This window comes from Drosophila serrata, unplaced genomic scaffold (assembly GCF_035046125.1).
Source record: "Drosophila serrata isolate PLE 108 unplaced genomic scaffold, ASM3504612v1 contig_249, whole genome shotgun sequence".
Classification (NCBI taxonomy): Eukaryota; Metazoa; Arthropoda; class Insecta; order Diptera; family Drosophilidae; genus Drosophila; species Drosophila serrata.
Window position 1 is genome coordinate 2,525,547 of NW_028257147.1, and position 16,339 is coordinate 2,541,885.

Consider the following 16,339-nt stretch of genomic DNA (forward strand, 5'->3'; position numbering starts at 1 on the left):
CGAATCAATCAGTTTTGGATTTGGTTTTTATTTGTGATTTCCGGTTTCATAAGCGTCGTAGATACATAGAGAAAGAACATAAAAATGCGTACTTGCTTTGCTATGCAAATATTAAGTATACGTTTAGATAAATAGTGCAAAATTGAGGGGGTTTGTGTTGTCTGCCTAGAAGCTGTCCTCGTTGGTTATGAACTCATCGCGAATCTTCTGCAGCTTGGTAATCAGTTCTGCCACCGACACCTCGCCATGGACCTTGTTGTCCCGCGTGCGCACATTGACGGTGTTTGAGGAGCGCTCCTTGTCGCCTACCACCAGGATAAAGTTGAACTGGGCCAACTGAGCATTTCGTATCTTCTTGTTCATCGTGTCGCCAGCATCGCAATCCGCCTCGCTCATAAAGCCGGCATCGTGGAGCTGATCCCGCACCGTCTGCGCATACTGATCATAGGCCGGTCCCACTGGCACCACCATTACTTGACGTGGCGACAGCCAGAAGGGCCACTTGCCGGCATAGTTCTCCGTGAGGATGGCAATCATACGCTCCACGGAGCCGAGGATGGCACGATGGATAATCACCGGCTTCTTCTTCTCGCCATCGTCGGCAATGTAGCTGAGATTAAAGCGAATGGGCAGCTGGAAATCCAGTTGAATGGTGGCGCACTGATGGGCCCGCTTCAGAGCATCCATAATGGTAATATCAATCTTGGGTCCATAGAAGGCGCCATCGCCGGGGTTCTCCTTCCAGGGCATGCCAAACTCATTGAGCGACTCGGCGAGCGCCTTCTCAGCATCGTTCCACTGCTCCAACTCACCCAGATAGTTCTCCGGGCGTGTGGACAGCACCAGCTGGAAGGAGAAGCCGAAGATGGTGTAAACATGCTTCAGGAACTCCAGGCAGCCCTTCATCTCGCTCTTGATCTGCTCGGGGGCACAGAAGATGTGCGCATCGTCCTGCTGGAAGCGACGCACTCGCGTCAATCCGGTCAAGGCACCAGACAGTTCGTTGCGGTGCAGCACTCCAAAGTCGGCCATGCGCAGCGGCAGCTCTCGCCACGAACGGTTGCGGTTATCGAAGATGAGGCAATGGCCAGGGCAGTTCATGGGCTTCAGGGCGAACTTCTCCTTCTCCGCCTCAAAGGAGAACATGTTCTCCGCATAGTGCTGCCAGTGACCGGAGGTCATCCACAGCTTGGCATTGTAAATATTTGGAGAAATGACCTCCTGGAAGCCGCGCTTCCTGTACTCCGCCTTTATGAAGCTCATCAGTGTGTTGTAGATGTGAGCTCCGCGTGGCTGGAAGAAGCACGAGCCTGGCGACAGCTCGTGGAAGAAGAACAGCTCCTGCTCACGGCCAATCTTGCGGTGATCCCGCTTAGCAGCCTCCTCCTGCAGCTTCTCCCACTCCTTGAGCTGCTTGGGATCGGGGAACGAGATGCCGTAAACACGCTGCAGAGTCTCAGCGTCGGCCTTGCCCTCCCAGTAAGTGGAGGAGTTCTTGGTGATCTTCAGGGCCTTCACCTTGCCGGTGTGACGGACATGTGGTCCGCGGCAGAGATCGATCAGAGAGCCGCACTTGTAGACGGTGGTGCGATCCGTGGTGACCTTCTCGTTAAGAATGCGTACCTTGAACTCATTGTACTTGAACATCTCCAGCAAGTCGGATTTCTTCATCTCCAGTCGCTCAAAGTTCTGCTTTTCCTTGACAATTTGCTTGACCAGACCCTCCATGGTGCCGTAGTCGTTGGTGGAGATCTGTGCAAAGGCATCATAAGCTTAGCTAAGGTGCTAATCTATTTCAAGTTTTTGTTTTACTTACACCCTCTCCCTCCAAGTGCATGTCGTAGTAGAAGCCACTTTCAATGGGCGGACCGTAGCACAGGTGTCCGCCGTAGATGCGCTCCATGGCCTCGCCCATAATATGCGCAGAGCTGTGCCAGAAGACGGCCTGCGCCTCTGGATCGTCGAATTTGAGCAGCTGGAGGGTGCAGTTGCCCTCGAGGACACGATCAAGATCCCAAACCTCACCATTCACCTTTGAGATGACGGTGTTGTCGGCCAGACCCTGGCTGATGCCGCGTGCTACTTCATAGGGGGTGGTCTCCCAGGAGGTGGCGTCCACCTGCTTGCCATCGGGCAGAGTAACCTTTATGGCCTCTCGGGTCTTGGCCGCTAGTTCAGCCTCGTACTCCGCCTTGCACTTCTCCCAGAAGACATTACGCTCCTCGATGTACTTGGGCCAGGGATTGAGTTCTGCGGAAATATTACTGGGAATTAGAGGATATTCCTGATACGGATTGAGATTTGAAGACTTACCCTTGCGAGTGTCGCCACCGCCAGCGCCGGCAGGTTTCTCCTTTTTCTCCTTCTTCATTTTGGCCGCCTGTAAATCAATGTGAAGAAAAATCAATAAGTTTTAGTTTTAGGCAATGATTTCTATGCTACGTATGCAGTAATTGCTGCCTTCTTTTGCTATCTCTCGACTGGTTCTGTTTGAACAATTGTTGACACAGAAAAATGAGTTTTTCGGCCGCCTATCTCTTTTTATCTCGCCGCTTCTTTGGAATTTTTCAGCTGATGCAATTGGAAGTTATATTTACAAGTTGTAACGATCTTAAAAATGAGTGTTAGTGACGTCACAGCAGCCGGCACTGATTCATTGCAAACACACACACACACACACAAAACAATTACACGTGCCAGCAGTACGGGGAGCTTTGCAATTTAATTTGAACAAAAGTTATTAACAATTGGAACACCAACCAAAGTTGCGTAGCACCGGTGTTGTTGTTGTTGTTTTTGAGGTTCTTTCTGGTATTGTTGTTGTGTTGGCTGCGTCCGAATTTTCGGCACCGCTCTTTGGCAAATTCGGCTCAAGTTGCTACACTTTGTGGCGCTATATAGCGCTATTTTAAACATAACTCGGATATCTAGCACTTCTCATATACGCGATAGAAGTTGGTAAAGAGTTTAACATGCCTTTTGCTTGTTCAAATCCAAGTTTTTTAAGTCCGTCACCACGTTGTCGCCCATTTTTTACGAAAAAAAATTAATCGAGGGCTGCAAATAGGTTTTTTTTTTTTGTTTTTAATTGTTTTTGTTTGGTCACTCTGAAGTCCGCAGCTGTTACTTAACATTTTACAACATATACATCTGGATGACAATTTTACACGTTTAAAGATACATGGGGTCGAATCCTCATGTAGAACGTGAAATTCATAACATATCCGCTCTCATTAACAGAATACTGAGTCCCGAAGCTGTAATTTAACATTTTACATTTTACACGTCTATAAAATGTAAGTTAACATTGATTCACAGATTGGCCAAGTTACTCTGCAATTCCGAAAGGTCCGAATATAACGGTCAGCTGTTGGCGCTTTGGCGCCAACTCGAATTCGAAAATGGCCCCAATTCGAGTCCTGCCATTCGGACTCATTATTGATTTTCTCCCTGTGCTGACATAATTTCTCGCCATCGAGGGCAGTCGTGTTTACCTTGCGTGCTCCTCATAAAACTAACCGAAACGGGCTGAAAATTTCGTTCGTCGCGCTCCGGGAAACGGCAACAAGATTGCACATTTACTGGAAAACCCCCTGCATCACGGCAACGGTGGAACGGCGGATCGTCTTGGCGTAGACTTCGAGTTCTACAACGTGGCCTCCAAGGTGCATCCAAGTCCGGGGGCGGCGCGCAGCGTGTGGGCGCTGCCCCTGACGGCCTCCTCCTCGTGCAACATGGTCGTAGCGGAGGAGGATGGCCATGCCCACAACGACGACATTCATTTGGATCACCGGCCGCACTCGCCGCCGCTGACAGGACGTGTGCCAGGTGGCGGTCATGGTGGTGGCAACGAGGACCACGACAATGTGCTTCTGTTTGAGGGGCTAGACGGGGCGACAACCGTCAATCTGGACGACATCTTCGATATCATCAAAAACGGCGAGGTCAGCGAGGTGGAGAACCTGGTGGACAAGTTTGGCATGGAGTGCCTGTCGGCGAGGGATCGGCATGGCTACACCCCTGCCCACTGGATAGCCCTGAACGGGAACGTCCAGTTGATGAGGTACCTCATCGAGCGCACGGCCCCCATTGATCTGCCCTGTTTGGGAACCCAAGGCCCGAGGCCCATTCACTGGGCCTGCAGGAAGGGCCACGCCTCCGTCGTGCAGGTGCTCCTCCAGGCGGGCGTGGCCGTCAACGCGGCGGACTTCAAGGGATTAACGCCACTCCACCTGGCCTGCATGTACGGACGGACAGCCACTGCTGCCTATCTCCTGGGAATGGGAGCCCTAAACAACCTGACGGACATCAATGGCGACACGGCGCTCCATTGGGCGGCGTACAAGGGACACGCGGATCTGATGCGTCTGCTTATGTACTCGGGCGTGGAGCTGCAGAAGACGGATAACTTTGGATCCACGCCGTTGCATCTGGCCTGCCTCTCGGGGAACATGACCTGCGTGCGCCTGCTGTGCGAGAAATCCCAGCTGGATTTGGAGCCGCGTGACAAGAATGGTAAGACGCCGATCATGTTGGCTCAGGCGCATCAGCATCAGGATGTGGTGCGACTGCTGTACGGCGAGGTGAAGAAGAAGTCCCGCTGGATACCCTCGGTCTCGGAGAGCTGGGGCTGGCTCTTTGGAGGAGCCGGCGACTCGAAGGGGCCGCTGTTCCTGTTCCTCTTCTCGGTGCTGCTATGGGGTTATCCCATGTACATGATTCGTGCGATACCGATCACCTGGAATATCCTGCGACGCTCGCACTACTGCTTTATCTACTGGAACGCCGTAATGTGGATCAGTTGGGCCATAGCCAATCGAAGGGATCCCGGCTACATTCCCCTCAGTTCGGACGCCTACTACAGGGCCATCAAGCAGATCCCGTATTTCGACAAGCTGAAGAAGCGGAATGTGATGCTGACCCGGCTGTGCCACAGCTGCCGGTGCCTTCGTCCGCTGAGGGCCAAGCATTGCCGTGTGTGCAACCGGTGTGTCTCCTACTTTGACCACCACTGTCCCTTCATTTACAACTGCGTTGGCCTGCGGAATCGGATGTGGTTCTTCCTTTTCGTCCTCTCGGTGGCCGTCAATTGCTCCTTTACAATCTACTTCGCCTGCTACTGTGTGATGATCGAGGGCTTTACGATGCTCTACGTGCTGGGCCTCATCGAGGCGGTGGTCTTCTGCGGTCTCGGCTGGATACTTACCTGTACTTCGGTGAGTTTCTGGGTTGCAAATGAAAGGGATACATGATTAATCTTCCAATTTCTATTGCAGATCCTGCATGCTTGCATGAATCTTACCACGAACGAGATGTTCAACTACAAACGCTATCCGTATCTGCGGGATAAGCGCGGTCGCTACCAGAATCCCTTCTCGCGCGGCCCAATCCTGAATCTGCTAGAGTTCTTTGTCTGCCTGCCGGACAGAGGAGATGATAATGATCTGCTGTTGGAGGATAACATTTGATTAAGGATCTAGGAGCGAGCCCCCGCTCGACGGCGCAAACTGCCTGTGCGTGGATAATGAAGATAGGTGGCAGCCGGCGACGACCCAATCGGGTAGGCTGCCCCCAGGCTTAGTGCTTACTTCTGCACGTGTTTTATCATCTACAATTGCAATCGAAGGATACCACAAAGGACGAGGGGAGCCTTGAGCTTGATTCCATTATATCATAAAGAACGCCAGAACGTATCCTTTCGCTTTTTTACCTCTAGCCTTGGATAAGAATAATACGCTTCTCTTGTTAGTCTTTTTTGTACAAAATTGTTATGTATAAAATGTGTTATTTAATGATCTCTATATTATATAATACCTAATATAATAATATGTAATGGTGTGTAAATGTTCACTAAATGTTCAAGTTGGCTCATGTCGTGTTCGGGGAATTGCACAAGTAATACTAGCAGAAGATCAGATCGGAGAGAATAGTGGGTACACTTTGGCATGTATCTTGGGTGAATATATGTTTAAATGAGAGAAGTCTAAAATCTGATACCTTTTTCAGCCCTCGAAGCAGAAGTCATAGTTCTCTGGGTCCTCGGGTATGGGCGGCGGATCCTTGCTGATGTCAACCCCCTCCGTGTCCAGCAGACGCAGCTTAATCTCCATCGAGAGCAGTGTGTCAAAGTCCTCGTTCTTTTGCTTGCTGACCATCGGCTGACCCAGCAGGGCATTGATACCATCTGTCCAGTAGTTGAAAATACTCTCGTCCGGCGCCACAAAGTCCAAGGTGGAGTGCTCCATGTTCTCGAATGTTATGGAAAAGGCCAGATTAACGGCTGACTTGCGTGTGCGAGCCTCCTTCATGTGCGGACACTCCTTGCCCTCCAGCAGCTGTTTAATCTCACTGATGGGCAGCTTCTTCGGCAGTTCCTCCAAGGTGGGTATGGTCTTCTCATCGCAATCCCCATAGTGAATAACCTTGTGGTTGGGTGAGAGTCGGGCATACCAGAATTTGTCCTTTGTCCTGGTTCCCCGTGAGTATTTTGCAAAACGTGTGCCTATTTTTGAGATTTAACAAGTTAAAACTGAGGCATGGAGAACTATAAAAATGGTGTTCTACCTTCAACCAAAAACGAGAGTCTCTGCTGCTTAATCAGCTCCAGAATGTGCGGTGATATCTTCTCCTTCAATTTGACAATCGCTGAGGCCGTGGAATCACATTCCTCCTTCGATGTGCGCTCCTGTTGGCGCAGGGTGGTGATCTGCTGATAAGTCAGCAGGGCTATTTTGTTGCGGAAATCTTCGAGGTTCTCGGGTCTGCCTTTAAGCGTGCGCTGAATCTGCTCCCGTACCACGCTGAATGTGGTACTAAAGTCCTCAGCCGTGGCACGCATATCCTTCCATGTGCGATTCAAGGTGATGACACAGATGCAGAAGAATTCCTCGAAGGGTGAGTCATGAGTGAAGAACATGGGCTGAAAGTCGCCGGATTGCTCGGCCGGTAGTTCGCCTATGCGCAAGATGTCGCACAGCACCTTGACGAGCTCAATAGAGGTGCGTCCAAACGGACACTCGTGTTCATCGGCGCGGCAGGAGTTCTCCCGCACAATTTTCGCATACTGTTGGGTGTAGTTTCGCGCGAAATAGAACATGCAGTCCAGAGCCAAGACACCTGGAAAAGGGTGTGTCAATAAGGAACCCAAACTAGGTTACAAGTTCTTACCTGGCGGCGTCTCAATGAAGTCCTGAGCCGGATTTATGTCGCACTTAAAGCCAAGCTTTTTATAGTACTGCGAAAAGTTTACGTTGCCGGCGCCGGAGCCACCACCACCACGTCGAATGTGATCGTCGCTCTGGTTTAGGGCGTTGGTGTGATCGTCAAAGGCAATGCGTCGCAGCTCCTTGATTTTCTCGTGAGCATCTTGATCCTGGGGATTCATCTTCATGCGCATTCGCTTCTCCAGCAGCCCGAGGGTCAGTGTCTGCAGAACGTACAGCTGGTGGGTCATCTCGGTGCCCAGACCGTTGCCAATGAGTGCCAGGCGGAACTGCTTGGCGCTGATGGTGTGGGCAATGGTCCTTCGGCGGCCCTCGTCAGCTTTCATGAAGAGTGCGTTCAGCAGGGCAATGGCATTCTGGCGCATCACCGGTGAGTTGACTTCCTGCAGAAGGCGCAGTATGTCCTGCAGCTTTACGTCCTCGGCCACTAGAACGTGCTTACTGCTGCACTGGACAATGTTCTCCAGATTGGACAGGGCACTCTCTCCACAGTTTGTCGGATACTTCTGAAAGTTCCGCACAATTTCTATGTTGCGAAGCACAAAAGAGTTCTCCGGCACTTCCCAGGACACTGTGCCGTGCTCCATCAGCTCCACAAAGCTGGCCAGGCTGTACTTGAGAATATCCTCGTTGGTCTGGTTCACATCCTCGATCATCTTAATCAGCGTATCCAGGCCCTTCTCTTTGATAAACTCCAGCGCGAAAGTGTGGTCGGTGCTCAAAGCGGTGAGATCCTTAAGGCGCAGCGCCTTCTCCTGCGGACTACCATTCAGCAGGACTTCCATGGCATCGCTGGCCGTCTTTGAGGGCGAGTACTGCAGCTGCAGTACGGAGCCGTTCTTTATCTCGTTGCGGTTCTTTTCGGTCACATATTTCTGGTTGTTGGGCTCACAAAACTGTAGGGCGTAGTTCTGGTGGTCACTGATGCCCCAGCCATTGCATATATCCTGGATTTTGCCTGTGAGGAGGGGAGGGGAGATAAGTACTGGTCATAAAACATCGACTTCCTGTCCTCCGCAACGCACTGCATTTTAATGAGCGGCGTCGCTGACATCACGATAACAAAGGGCGTTGGTCCCGCATATAGAATTCCCCTGATCGAAAACTAGCTAAATCGGATTATTCCTTCTTTATTCCTCACGTTTTATTTACCTTATTTGGGAGGATTACCTGATTTCTTGCCTAGAATTCGTATCTTAATGTAGTTATTTGTTTTATTTACTCACTTGCCAGGGGATGCCTTTGATCCAAGTTTATAAGCTGCGCTATATGGTTCTCCCGCTCAACGGCTATCTTCACTATGTGTGAATCCTTGACCGTGAACTTTTTGGTAATCATTTTGGCACGATTTTAAAGCGAGAAGTGCAATTATTATTGTTTTTAAACTTCTTTCAATATTTTTGCTGTTGATTAATCCAAAAAAGAGTGACCAGATGTGAAGTTCGATAAAAGGTATACACTATTGAGAAGAAATACCAAGTCTGATTGGTATTTTTTATTAATGAGCGGTTGAGTGGAAATTTAAAAAGTGGCAAACAATTAAAAATAAATATTTAAAATGTTGGTTTAGCTTAATTTATTAATTCTTTGAAGTTCTGATAGATTTACATTTGCTCTGAAAACCAACAACCAGTTGAGTCTTCAGTAACTCTGTATTGCATTGTGCAGTTCCATCTTTTAATGTTAATATTTTATAAAATATTTAAACGGTGGTCAATATTTTAATTAATTCTCCTACAACCTTTACATTTATGCTGTTGCCCAGCAGGCGGTATTTCTGTCGGTTGGTTGTCACGGCGGGGAAGTCGAACTCCTCGGGAAAACTCATCAGACGGGCCACCTCGCGGGGCGTAAAGTAGCGTAGTTTTAATTGATGCAGCAGATCCAACCGTCGCTGCAGTACCTCCTCCGACGTCACAGACTCCGGGCTACTACTCGTATCGATGTCCTTGATCAGTTCGAATATCCGATGCGACTCCTCCTCCGAGAGAGGCGTAAAGGCCGAGCCTGTGCCCTCCGTGTAGTGCGTGTAGCCCTTGGTGAAGCACATGGATCTGCTCTGTGCTGGGTGGATTATGTCCATAACAAGGACTCTCTTCGACAGGACGTCATCAGGCACTAGAAATTCCCGAGGAACATTTTCCTCCACAATCTCAGATATTCGGGAAAGCGGCTGGTCTTGGATAATATCGAAGGGAACCTGCTCCCAGATCTTACCACCAGGGAAGGAAAAGTCCTGATTCCGACGAGCAATGCAGTAGTAGCGATGCCGCGTGTTTGGAACGTTGAACTGCGTGGGCGTCAGTATGAACTCCCGCCAATGGAATCCTGCTTGCTCCAGAGCTGCAATAAACTGGTTTCGAGCCTGAGAGCCCTCAAATCCCTTGACGTTCTCCATAAGAATGTACTGAAGACCAATACATTCCGGTATGAGCCCGCAGAGATGGGTCAGTGCGTCGGATCGCTTGTCCTCCGTGTCTCGCTGCAATCCTTGGCGGGTGTGGGGCTGGCAGGGAGGCGACATCAGTAGCATGTTGGCATCGAACTTCCCCACCTCCTTGGCACTCAAGCTCTGGATATTCCTGGTCTTCACGTGTTTGGATCCATAATTATGCACGTAAACCGTATTGGCCACAGTGTTTACATCCAAGGCGGCCACTATATCTCCCTCCAGCTGAGCATCTGCGCAGTTTAGCTGGAGTTATGTTATGTTTATAGGCTGTATCATTCACTTACTCACACTTAAAGGCATAATGCATGCCACCAATGCCGCTAAATAGCTCCAAAACCCGAAATTCCATATTATTAACCATGTTTATTGCAACAGCTGTGTACCAGCTGTTTCCGGGGAACTGGCCACATTGAAGCGCTCATTGGTCAGTGTGACTGCCGCTTTGCCAATCTGTGCGACTGCCATTCACAGCGACTGTCATTCACAACAACTAGTCGACACGAACTGATTGGACAATTTCTTCGCAAAAAGCAAACTCGCAATTTCAACGCTTTAATCGCTATTTATATAACGATTCGAAGGGATTTCGCATATCCCCCGTGTGGCCGGCATCGGGCTTGATGTGGGCGTGGTCCGAGCACTAGGAAAGTGCCGTGAGAGCAGCAGTAAAGCGAGGTGAAACCAGCTCGGATCGTCGAACAAAAAAGGGGGAGGAGGCCGAGGTTCCTCCACAGAAACAGAAACCACAGGCGAAATCCAGAGCTATCCCACATTGTCAGTGAAATGGCCAGCCTCTGAGGCACTCGTCGACCACTGGACAGATGCCAAGAAAAGTGCCAACGGGATCCAGATTGAGACTGGCACTGGGACTGCAACTGGAACTTGGTGGAGCCGTTCGGAGTAGATGCGTGCGGCCGTTGGCCTGATGCTGTCGCACGGTGGTGGTGGCGTGGAGCCAGCGATGTCCCGGCCAGACTACGAGCAGAGTGCGCTGCACCACAGCTGCTTGCTGGTGCTGCTCCGGGGCGTGGGACCGTCACGCGCCCGCGTCTTGCAGAGGGCGTTCGAGAAAGTGCGACGTGTCAGCCACATCCGGGTTAATGGTGAGCTGGAGAAGCTGGATAGCGCTTTATTTCCTTGACATTCTTCTCTAATATTACCATTCTTACACAGATTCCGCTGGTAATCCGCGTACCATTTGGATACGCTTCGTCCACGACCATCCCGTGGAGCACAACGACTGGGGTGACTTTCAGACGCATCGTCGCCTGCTGGGACTCATCACCATTGGCCGCTTTGACAACCAGACGGAGCTTAACGAGCTCTGCCGCCAGCATGAATCCTTGAAGGTGCGCTACGGCTCAACGCTGTACGAATCCCGTGCCATTTTTTTTGGGCCCGACGAACCGCCGCTGGACACCATTGGAGAGGGTCAGGCGCCGCCAATAGGCGGTCGTCGCCTGCAGGATGAGTTCACCACGCCCTCGAACTTCAGATCGCAGGCATTCTTCTACCGTGACCAGGATACTTGTGCGGATCTCGAGTCCCGTATTGGTGACTTTGCCAGCGCTTTGTTTTGGGTCCTAGAATCGAGGCGTTTGGAGCGGTCCCGTGAGAAAGCGGACAAGGTAAGCCTGCTGCTGGCCCCCTTCGAGAAGCGCGACTTTGTCGGTCTGGACATGGAGTCAAGGAACAATCGAAAGAGGTGCGTGGGCCGTGTGATGAAGAACTTGGCAGACCTGTCGCTGCAGGCGGGCCTGGTGGATGACGCCTTGAGCTTGTACCACAATGCGAACGAGACCTTGAAGTCAGTGGGTGATTCCTTATGGGTAGGCGCCTCCGAGGAGGGACTGTGCGCCGCCTCCGCCATGTTGCTGTATCCGCAGATGCGGGAGATCGAGACGCTGCATCGGAACTCATCGCTTCAAGAAGCTGGTGAGTAGATTTCAATAAATTCCACTCTCGTAAGCTCACTTTCCTGTTTCTCTCCAGGCACATCGCCCCTAAAGAACACCCCGGAAAAGTGGCGGGCCAGCGATGCCACCAAGAAAGTCAGTGCTGGCGAAGCCACCGCCAACAATGTGGACTCTGCACAGCCGCCGACGCAGCGCGTGACATCAAATTCATCTTCCTGCTCTTCGGTATCTTCCCTTGTAACGACGGCAACTAATTCCTCCGCCTCGGACACGCCCTCCACATCGTCGTCCTCTTCCACGTCGACAATATCAGCGGCTCCCATTCCTGGACACCAGCGGAACGGCGATTTGCCGGGGAATATACTAAAAGCCGAGGAGATCACCAATTATTACCGCAAGGCCATCATAAACTACAGTAAATATAGGCATGCAGCCACCATCGAAACAGAGGCGGCCTTGAAAGCCTCGAGGATTTGTATAGAGCAGAATCGCCCCCTGGATGTGGCCATGTTCCTGCAGAATATCCTCTACATCAATCTGAGTATGAGTGAGGCGGAGAAGGTGAAGAGATTTGAGATCATCACGGAGCTGTACCAGCAAATCGGGTACCAAAGAAAGGCCGCCTACTTCCAGCGCTTGGCGGCACTCCAACACGTGAAACAAGGCAGTCAGGCGCCGGACTGGAATCAGAGCTATCGCTTGATGCTGGGCAGCTTTACCGGGTACCTACTGTGTTTGGATCCGCTTGAGGTGCTGGAGAATGCTGCCGGCTGGCCGGCTCTACAGATTGATTTAGTGCAGACCCTCATAACGGCCGCCAGGCGACTGGGGCACTCTGCCCTGGCCACGCGGCACATGACCTTCCTGCTGCAGACCCAATGGGATAATATGTCACCAACGGAGCAGAGCGAGATGGCTGTGCAACTACAGGTGCGTGTACGAGAGCTCCTCAAAACAAGAAATCTTTAATTAACTTGAATTCTTGCAGAATTTAAGCGCCCAATGCGAGGGCTCACCCGTTCCTTTGGTGCTGGAGAATGGCACTGTGATACCGCCCGCCAATCTCACCGATCTGCCCTACTGCCTAGACTGTCAGGTCAAGGACTTGCCGGCCCATCTGCGACCACAGCGCATAAAGGTAGCAAAAGCGGACAGTGGGCCGTTTCTCTTTACGCCCATACACTTCAACTCGGTGGACCGCAGGGACAAGAAGAAGGACAAAAATAAAATAGGTAATAGGTGATAAAATTGAAAATTAATAACTTAATAATTAATATTCCTTTTCTTAGCTTTTCTGTGGGTTCAAAACGATCTTAGCGAGGTTACGGTGCGGCTGCGTAATCCTCTGCCCTTTGAGTTGGCCGTCACGGACATGAGATTATTGACTAACGGCGTGGTATTCGAGTCCCTGCCCCAGACGATTGTCCTGCAGCCACACGTGCCCACCTATGTGTCGCTCCATGGTACGCCCATTGAGACAGGTCAATTGGACCTTCAAGGCTACAGCACCCACACGCTCGGAGTGAAGTCCAACTGCCGGCTGAAGCATATGCGCGGGCGCAGTTTTCCGCCAAACTATCTGGTTGATGTGATACCCGCCCTGCCCCGCATTGAGGTGAAAACATCCCTGCCTCAGACGGCAACGTTTAGCAACATGAACAGTGCCGATATTGTGGTTACCTCGGCCAGCTTAACGTTGTACAATGGGGAATCCTCCAGCTGCACGATAACCATAACAAACGAAAGCACCACACTGCCTCTGGAGTACCTGGAAGTGAGCATCAACTCGAATGTGGAGCAGGAGCTGCAGAAGAAGATCTTTCGGATCGACGAAGAGGCAATAAAGGTAATTATTTTCCTAACAAAAGCTAAACATAATTAATCGCTGTTCCATTGCAGGCCAAGCTGCCAGTGCCTCCGCTGGGTTCGATTGACTTTGATCTTCACATTTATGCCGAAGCGGACTTCGTTTGTCCCCAGCCACCGGCTTCCCTTCATTCCGGTGCTGCTGGTGGGGATTATGGAGCTTCTTCCCTTACGCCTTACTGCAATATGTCAAATTCGGGGCATGCCAGCTTGCCCTCAAGAGTCAGCTCGCCGCAACATCGTCGTCACGAGCCGCAGAACTCTAGTTTTCGTTCCACTATCTCGGGTGGTCAGCATTCTCTGGCTGCTTTGAGTTTGCAACCAGGAGGAGGAGGCGCTGGACCGTCCAGCCTGGGCTCTCAATATTCCCAGCACATAGAGGCGCAAGTGCGGTTGAAGTACTCGGGTGGAGAAGCCCTAACGGCAGGCTATTGCCGCCAGTGTGCAGTGTCCTTTAACCTGGAACTCTTGCCCAGCGCACAGATCACCAGCTGGGATGTTCTGCCCGCCGAAGTGTAAGAATACTATCACTGCTTTTAGAAGAAATTTAATAATTGGATTTATATTACACAGAGCTTCACAATTTTACCTGGTTTTGGACATTTCCAACCTGACCGCTCAAGAGATGTCGCTCAATTACACGGACACCAAGAACATACTCATCGAGGCCAAAGAGAGCTGCCGAGTGCCCATACCCGTCGATCGGTGCTCGCTTGAGCAAGTGGTTGCCGCTCGGGCAGCAGAGGTGGCGGAAAACCTGGAAAGGGGTATGGCCTGAGGTTTTAGTAATTATAATTTTAATTTATGATTCATTTTTCCATTAGAACTATGCTTTCGGACGCAGCTTCTGTCGTTTAACGATGCTTTGAGCAAACTCTGCTCAATTCACATAGCTGAACGGGTGAAAATAAACTGGCTGCTAACTGGAACGGATATTAAGGGAATAGCCTCGCTTCGAGGAATAGTTCTCTCTCAATCCATGGTGGACTTGACAGCTGTTTCGCCTTTGCAGTGGGGTAAGTTTAAAGGCTTTCCTTGATGTATTTAAGACTAATAGCATTGTTTTCTTTAGCCATCAGCTTTCAGGAGACGCCCGTGCAGCCGCATAGCGAGATCGTGTGCACGGTGGGCCAGCGTTCGCTTCTAAGCATCCAGCTGGCCAATCAATCCCTGCAGCCGCTCAGGAACTTGGTGTTGAGCATCAAGTTTTACCAGGACTACCTGAACGGCATGGAGAATTACAATCTAGAGACACGCGTGGCCATTTCAGGACCAAATAAGTAAGTCTTAAAAAATAACTCTGCAGTTCAGTAGGATATGGGGTTAAGCTTCTCTCTCTTTTCCAGAATTGCAATTCCCCTGCTGGATAAGCAGGAGCAGCGGCAGCACACATGCTCTGTGATATTCTTTACGCCCGGGCGCTTTAAGGCCAGCATAGAGTGCTCCAGCAATCCGCAGCAAAAGCAGTCGGAACACCGTTCCTGTCCAACAGAAGCTTCCAGCCAATCGGACATGTTCACCTCCAGCTACGACGAGCAGCAGGCGCATGTGTGGAAGTTCATTCCTCCCATTGAGGTCACCGTTGTGGAGCAGTGAATTGTTGTTAACTGTCGCTAGTTTAATTTCGTTATTGTGTTTGTGTACATGTACCCATTTCTCGATAATTATGTATTTCCCCATAAGAAAGCACACAAGAAAAGCAATTGTTTGTAAAGAAACCAACTCTAAAACTAGTTACAAAATAAAAACCATGTATATAGTTAAGCTCAAACATATAATGTATGTACTTTATGCTTGATAGAGAAAATGGCCATAAACATAAAATATATCTTGTAGAACTATAGTTGATGCCTGTAAAACATACATATGTATATTTAAACAAGCGTTACGCCGTGGTGTATTTATATAGATAGCAAATGTTCCGCGCACTAAACTAGCCACGCCAAGCATTATACATTTTGATAACAAGCTCGTATTTAAACATATTTTTATACAACAATTACCGGGGCAATACACACAAACATGTATCAAACATTAAGATTGTTGCTAATGAAATTATATGCCAATGAAATGTGTGAATAACTTGTAGTCTAAATGCAATAATAAACTCTATTTGACGATTTTTGGATGTGTTCGGATCCCCTTTGATCGCTCAGCCGAGCCTTCTTATCTCGTCCATGGTGAATCCGTTTCGGTTGAGCATAATGCAAGACAGCACGTACACGTAGTAGCCTCCGGGGATAAAGGTCAATGCTCCTATAATGCTCAGCGCCCAGACTCGATCCGAACGCTCATCGCCCGTATCTGTCACCCAATAGAGAGTGGCGAAGGCGAGACAGATCTGGACACAAAGAAATGCAAGAATGAGTCATCACTTGGATCGATACTAATTAAAACAGTATACTCACTACGCCACCAATAAACAGCGTCAGGATAATGATGATGGTCTTCCAGGGTATTGGCCTCTGGAGCGCCGGCTCTACCCACTGTTCGTTAACGAAACCATCGGTCTCGCACTGGGTCTCCACCACCTTGACATATTCCCCAACTGCTGGCGACGAGTTCGCTATGTTGAGACGGCGACGGGAATCCGTTTTGGTGGGCAGCATATTTGGTCAACTGGCCTCTTGGCCGGGTAGCAAGTTTGTTACTAGCTTGTTTTGGTTTTTAATGTTATCAGTGCCAAACAGCTGCTGGTATAGAGCTGCCAACCTGGAGAATTATATTTGTAGAGTGGACACTGCCAAAAAAAAAATACATTCAACATACAAATAGATCATTTTGGTAATATAAAATAAATATTTTAAATATAATATAATGATCTGTGAAATTATATCTTTATATCTGATTCCAGCTACAATTTTATTACATGTTTCTGTACA

At 49.8% G+C, this 16,339-nt stretch overlaps 6 protein-coding genes across 9 annotated transcripts; 2 read left to right on the plus strand and 4 right to left on the minus strand.

Annotated features, from left to right (window-relative positions):
• Positions 1 to 8: 8 nt before the first annotated feature.
• Positions 9 to 3,113, minus strand: ThrRS (threonine--tRNA ligase). Of its 2 annotated transcripts, none has more exons than XM_020956708.2 (4): positions 2,977 to 3,113; positions 2,314 to 2,380; positions 1,817 to 2,250; positions 9 to 1,752 (listed from the first exon to the last, which is right to left on the minus strand). In XM_020956708.2, exons 1-4 carry the CDS (start codon positions 3,028 to 3,030, stop codon positions 166 to 168), a joined length of 2,142 nt encoding a protein of 713 aa, XP_020812367.2. In that variant the 5' UTR covers positions 3,031 to 3,113; the 3' UTR covers positions 9 to 165. The 2 variants fall into 2 exon arrangements, with proteins under 2 accessions (XP_020812367.2, XP_086688711.1); XM_086832585.1 differs by having other exon boundaries at positions 2,761 to 3,075.
• Positions 3,114 to 3,298: 185 nt separating this feature from the next.
• Patsas (palmitoyltransferase Patsas) lies at positions 3,299 to 5,855 on the plus strand. The gene is made up of 2 exons (XM_020956710.2): positions 3,299 to 5,216; positions 5,277 to 5,855. The coding sequence occupies exons 1-2, from the start codon at positions 3,735 to 3,737 to the stop codon at positions 5,466 to 5,468; spliced, it is 1,674 nt and encodes a 557-aa protein (XP_020812369.2). The 5' UTR covers positions 3,299 to 3,734; the 3' UTR covers positions 5,469 to 5,855.
• On the minus strand, positions 5,276 to 8,687 carry Ced-12 (engulfment and cell motility Ced-12). 2 transcript variants are annotated; one of them, XM_020956686.2, is made up of 4 exons: positions 8,450 to 8,687; positions 7,168 to 8,181; positions 6,565 to 7,116; positions 5,276 to 6,502 (listed from the first exon to the last, which is right to left on the minus strand). In XM_020956686.2, exons 1-4 carry the CDS (start codon positions 8,559 to 8,561, stop codon positions 6,003 to 6,005), a joined length of 2,178 nt encoding a protein of 725 aa, XP_020812345.2. In that variant the 5' UTR covers positions 8,562 to 8,687; the 3' UTR covers positions 5,276 to 6,002. The 2 variants fall into 2 exon arrangements, with proteins under 2 accessions (XP_020812345.2, XP_086688713.1); XM_086832587.1 differs by lacking the exon at positions 8,450 to 8,687 and adding an exon at positions 8,376 to 8,423 and having other exon boundaries at positions 5,928 to 6,502.
• A 191-nt stretch (positions 8,688 to 8,878) lies between these two features.
• On the minus strand, positions 8,879 to 10,157 carry Mt2 (tRNA (cytosine(38)-C(5))-methyltransferase). Of its 2 annotated transcripts, none has more exons than XM_020956682.2 (2): positions 9,964 to 10,157; positions 8,879 to 9,905 (listed from the first exon to the last, which is right to left on the minus strand). In XM_020956682.2, the coding sequence occupies exons 1-2, from the start codon at positions 10,034 to 10,036 to the stop codon at positions 8,926 to 8,928; spliced, it is 1,053 nt and encodes a 350-aa protein (XP_020812341.2). In that variant the 5' UTR covers positions 10,037 to 10,157; the 3' UTR covers positions 8,879 to 8,925. The 2 variants fall into 2 exon arrangements, with proteins under 2 accessions (XP_020812341.2, XP_086688724.1); XM_086832598.1 differs by having other exon boundaries at positions 9,960 to 10,114.
• On the plus strand, positions 10,137 to 15,579 carry brun (trafficking protein particle complex subunit brun). Its single transcript, XM_020956680.2, has 10 exons — positions 10,137 to 10,778; positions 10,849 to 11,610; positions 11,668 to 12,521; positions 12,580 to 12,823; positions 12,881 to 13,437; positions 13,491 to 13,972; positions 14,031 to 14,224; positions 14,282 to 14,473; positions 14,530 to 14,737; positions 14,804 to 15,579. Exons 1-10 carry the CDS (start codon positions 10,580 to 10,582, stop codon positions 15,051 to 15,053), a joined length of 3,942 nt encoding a protein of 1,313 aa, XP_020812339.2. The 5' UTR covers positions 10,137 to 10,579; the 3' UTR covers positions 15,054 to 15,579.
• Positions 15,218 to 16,192, minus strand: LOC110187294 (uncharacterized). Its single transcript, XM_020956683.2, has 2 exons — positions 15,866 to 16,192; positions 15,218 to 15,798 (listed from the first exon to the last, which is right to left on the minus strand). The coding sequence occupies exons 1-2, from the start codon at positions 16,064 to 16,066 to the stop codon at positions 15,610 to 15,612; spliced, it is 390 nt and encodes a 129-aa protein (XP_020812342.1). The 5' UTR covers positions 16,067 to 16,192; the 3' UTR covers positions 15,218 to 15,609.
• Between the last annotated feature and the right edge of the window lie 147 nt (positions 16,193 to 16,339).

What these genes read in the sequence shown, in the direction of transcription:
- ThrRS (XM_086832585.1), bottom strand. Translation starts at nt 2,916, where the DNA reads ATGTTTAAAATAGCGCTATATAGCGCCACAAAGTGTAGCAACTTGAGC. An exon ending in ACCGGTGCTACGCAACTTTG is followed by an intron (nt 2,381 to 2,760) that starts GTTGGTGTTCCA and finishes ATTGATTTACAG; the next exon opens with GCGGCCAAAATGAAGAAGGA. An exon ending in TGCACTTGGAGGGAGAGGGT is followed by an intron (nt 1,753 to 1,816) that starts GTAAGTAAAACA and finishes GCCTTTGCACAG; the next exon opens with ATCTCCACCAACGACTACGG.
- Patsas (XM_020956710.2), top strand. Translation starts at nt 3,735, where the DNA reads ATGGTCGTAGCGGAGGAGGATGGCCATGCCCACAACGACGACATTCAT. An exon ending in GGATACTTACCTGTACTTCG is followed by an intron (nt 5,217 to 5,276) that starts GTGAGTTTCTGG and finishes TTTCTATTGCAG; the next exon opens with ATCCTGCATGCTTGCATGAA.
- Ced-12 (XM_020956686.2), bottom strand. Translation starts at nt 8,561, where the DNA reads ATGATTACCAAAAAGTTCACGGTCAAGGATTCACACATAGTGAAGATA. An exon ending in CTTCATTGAGACGCCGCCAG is followed by an intron (nt 7,117 to 7,167) that starts GTAAGAACTTGT and finishes ACCCTTTTCCAG; the next exon opens with GTGTCTTGGCTCTGGACTGC. An exon ending in ACTCTCGTTTTTGGTTGAAG is followed by an intron (nt 6,503 to 6,564) that starts GTAGAACACCAT and finishes TCTCAAAAATAG; the next exon opens with GCACACGTTTTGCAAAATAC.
- Mt2 (XM_020956682.2), bottom strand. Translation starts at nt 10,036, where the DNA reads ATGGTTAATAATATGGAATTTCGGGTTTTGGAGCTATTTAGCGGCATT. An exon ending in CATGCATTATGCCTTTAAGT is followed by an intron (nt 9,906 to 9,963) that starts GTGAGTAAGTGA and finishes TAAACTGCGCAG; the next exon opens with ATGCTCAGCTGGAGGGAGAT.
- brun (XM_020956680.2), top strand. Translation starts at nt 10,580, where the DNA reads ATGCGTGCGGCCGTTGGCCTGATGCTGTCGCACGGTGGTGGTGGCGTG. An exon ending in AGATGGCTGTGCAACTACAG is followed by an intron (nt 12,522 to 12,579) that starts GTGCGTGTACGA and finishes GAATTCTTGCAG; the next exon opens with AATTTAAGCGCCCAATGCGA. An exon ending in TCGACGAAGAGGCAATAAAG is followed by an intron (nt 13,438 to 13,490) that starts GTAATTATTTTC and finishes GTTCCATTGCAG; the next exon opens with GCCAAGCTGCCAGTGCCTCC.
- LOC110187294 (XM_020956683.2), bottom strand. Translation starts at nt 16,066, where the DNA reads ATGCTGCCCACCAAAACGGATTCCCGTCGCCGTCTCAACATAGCGAAC. An exon ending in CGCTGTTTATTGGTGGCGTA is followed by an intron (nt 15,799 to 15,865) that starts GTGAGTATACTG and finishes CTTTGTGTCCAG; the next exon opens with ATCTGTCTCGCCTTCGCCAC.